The 2450-nt window shown below is 37.0% G+C and overlaps 1 protein-coding gene across 1 annotated transcript; it reads right to left on the minus strand.

Moving 5' to 3' along the window:
* Positions 1-1268: 1268 nt before the first annotated feature.
* LOC124898682 (monothiol glutaredoxin-S2-like) lies at positions 1269-1831 on the minus strand. Its single transcript, XM_047412443.1, has one exon. It carries the CDS (start codon positions 1698-1700, stop codon positions 1392-1394), a length of 309 nt encoding a protein of 102 aa, XP_047268399.1. The 5' UTR covers positions 1701-1831; the 3' UTR covers positions 1269-1391.
* Between the last annotated feature and the right edge of the window lie 619 nt (positions 1832-2450).

Genomic DNA, 2450 nt, shown 5'->3' on the forward strand with positions numbered 1-2450 from the left:
ATATCATAACACCAACAAAAATCCAAACTATCAACACAAATAATCACAACCAATCCAAATAATCAAAATAATGAACAGGGAGACGGGTTAAAGAAATGGACCTTCCGATAACCGATTTTTGTTGATAATAAAGAGATCCGAGACCGAAATCCTCGAACAAGGAACCTCACAACGATCGTACCAAATCAGTGAGAGAAGTCCAACCCGGACAGATTTGGAGATCAATAAAAAAACCTCAAAGTGAGTGACTCCGGTTCGGTATCGAAAACCCCTCAAAAAAATACGATTATCGAAATACGATTCACGAGCAAATGAACCCAAAATCCCCGCAATCCAACAAAAGACCACAAATCAATACCAACCGGAGCTCCGGCAAGGGAAATGATGGACAGGAATTGACAAAAGGGTTAGATCTCCGGCGACTTTGGATGCTTTTTAGCTAGAGTCGTTAGAAACAGATAGTTCCAGCGAGGAGATCACCGGAAAAACTCAAACCCACCTGATTCTTAGCGATTTCCGTCCACCTTTTTCGATTCGACCCTTGTTTGTCTCTCTCTCGATCTCTCCTATCTCTCTCTGTTCAGAACCCTCTCCCACTAATTGTCTCTCCATCACTCGCCCTTCACTGTGTGTGGTGTTTGTGATCTGTGCGTTCATCGGCCAAGAAAAAAAAATGGAGTCTATGGCTATATATATGTGTATATACCTGGGTGTATTCTGTGATGCCTATCTTCAAAATGGAGGTCTGTGTATCTATTCTTAATCTTGGAAAAACGAAAGTTCTCCACCAAATATTCCCTTGGCCCCAAAAGAAATGGAGTCCTGCTTTTTTTTTTTTTTTTTTTTGTTGTGTATATATGGTATATGTAGATAGTGAGTGGAATTGTGAGAGATGGTGGGGCAGTGGGTACACGTGGGTAGGCGTGAGGGGCTATGAGGTGGGGGTAGGGAGAGGTGGTTAGGATGATTAAAATTTGTTATGGGTTTGTTAAGAATTGTTATTTTTTTGTATTTTTGTAGGATATAATTAAATGGGGTAGGACACATGGTAAAGTGAACTAAAAATGAATAAAATTAGACTTCGGAAGGGACAAAATTAGATGTATACGCCACACTAGAGAAGTATAAGATATTATTGATACTTTAGATTACAATGCTTTTACATAAAGATGCTCATTTTTTATTAACTTCTTTCATGCCCTAAGATGTGAACAATAAAATAAGATCACCACTAGCTATGACCAAGTTTAACTTTATTTGTACATCAAGAAGCAAATTAAAATGAGAGAAAAATACAACCCTCCAAAGAAGCTAAAACACTCTACAAATGGGGTTTATTTATTAGCAAAACTCCTAGACTTGCTACAAAGTCATTATTGATTAATTAATTTCTATACCCAAATGGCATTAGCCCTAATGAGCATTTGTTTAAGTTTTCCACTTACATTAAGGCTCATTATCTCATTAGCACCACCAACTAACTCTTTCCCTATAAATATTGCTGGTACACTTGGTTGATACCCTAATTCAATCAGTGCCTTCTCCATTTGCTTCCCATTTGAATGTGTATCGAGCTCGTAAACTATAGGGTTTGTACCAAAACTACGAATAAGGGTCTCGATGGTATGAGAAATGCAACAGCTACTCTTGATGAATATCACCACCGTGCTTGATGCTCCCAACTTCATCACCATATCCATTTTTATAAATTCAAGAAAATAATGAGTTGATTGGCAAATGAAAAGATACGTATATAACTTATAGTGAAGAGGAAATTGAAGTAATTGTGAAGGTTAAAGGTTTGTGAGTGAATTTGAGGCTTGATCTGTTGTTGAGAAAATTGAACCTATCATGAAGCTATATATAGAGGCAACAGAGTGCTAAAAAGAATGAAAAATGTCTAATTAGAACAAGCTGGATATATCTAGATTTTTCATGATAAGGGCATGAATGCCTTATCTACCTTTAAAGTATTCCCAAAATATTAGTGTTGCATTTCCAGTTTACATAATATGCCCTCTTGAAAACAATGTATCTGCTAAAAAGAAAAAGAGAAGGAGAGCTGGACTTGGATCAACCGTAAAGCTGTTTCTGTGTGACATATCGGTCGGTTCAAGCAGCGGAAGTAGCCACTAGGCACTAATATTAGCATACGGTAGACTACCTACATCATACCCCTTGAAGTGTGGCCATGACCTCCAGAACCTTTTTAAATGTGACAAATATTTTATGCACAGGACAGTCGAAAAAGCTATCTAGCTATATATTTCCAGCTGGAGTGATCTTTTTCAATAGAATAGTACTTTTTATTTAAGAAAAAAAGATGAAATCTTTTAAGAATATATCATAGATACATGCTGTTGAAATCAAGTCCACATTATACGATCCGTATCACGGAGCCTCTCATTGTTACAGTTCTCTTTGGTACAAAATGATTTGATTCTTCATCG

The sequence above is a fragment of the Capsicum annuum genome, chromosome 5 (genome assembly GCF_002878395.1).
Source record: "Capsicum annuum cultivar UCD-10X-F1 chromosome 5, UCD10Xv1.1, whole genome shotgun sequence".
Classification (NCBI taxonomy): Eukaryota; Viridiplantae; Streptophyta; class Magnoliopsida; order Solanales; family Solanaceae; genus Capsicum; species Capsicum annuum.

Coding starts and splice junctions, on each gene's coding strand:
- LOC124898682 (XM_047412443.1), bottom strand. CDS start 1,700: ATGGATATGGTGATGAAGTTGGGAGCATCAAGCACGGTGGTGATATTC.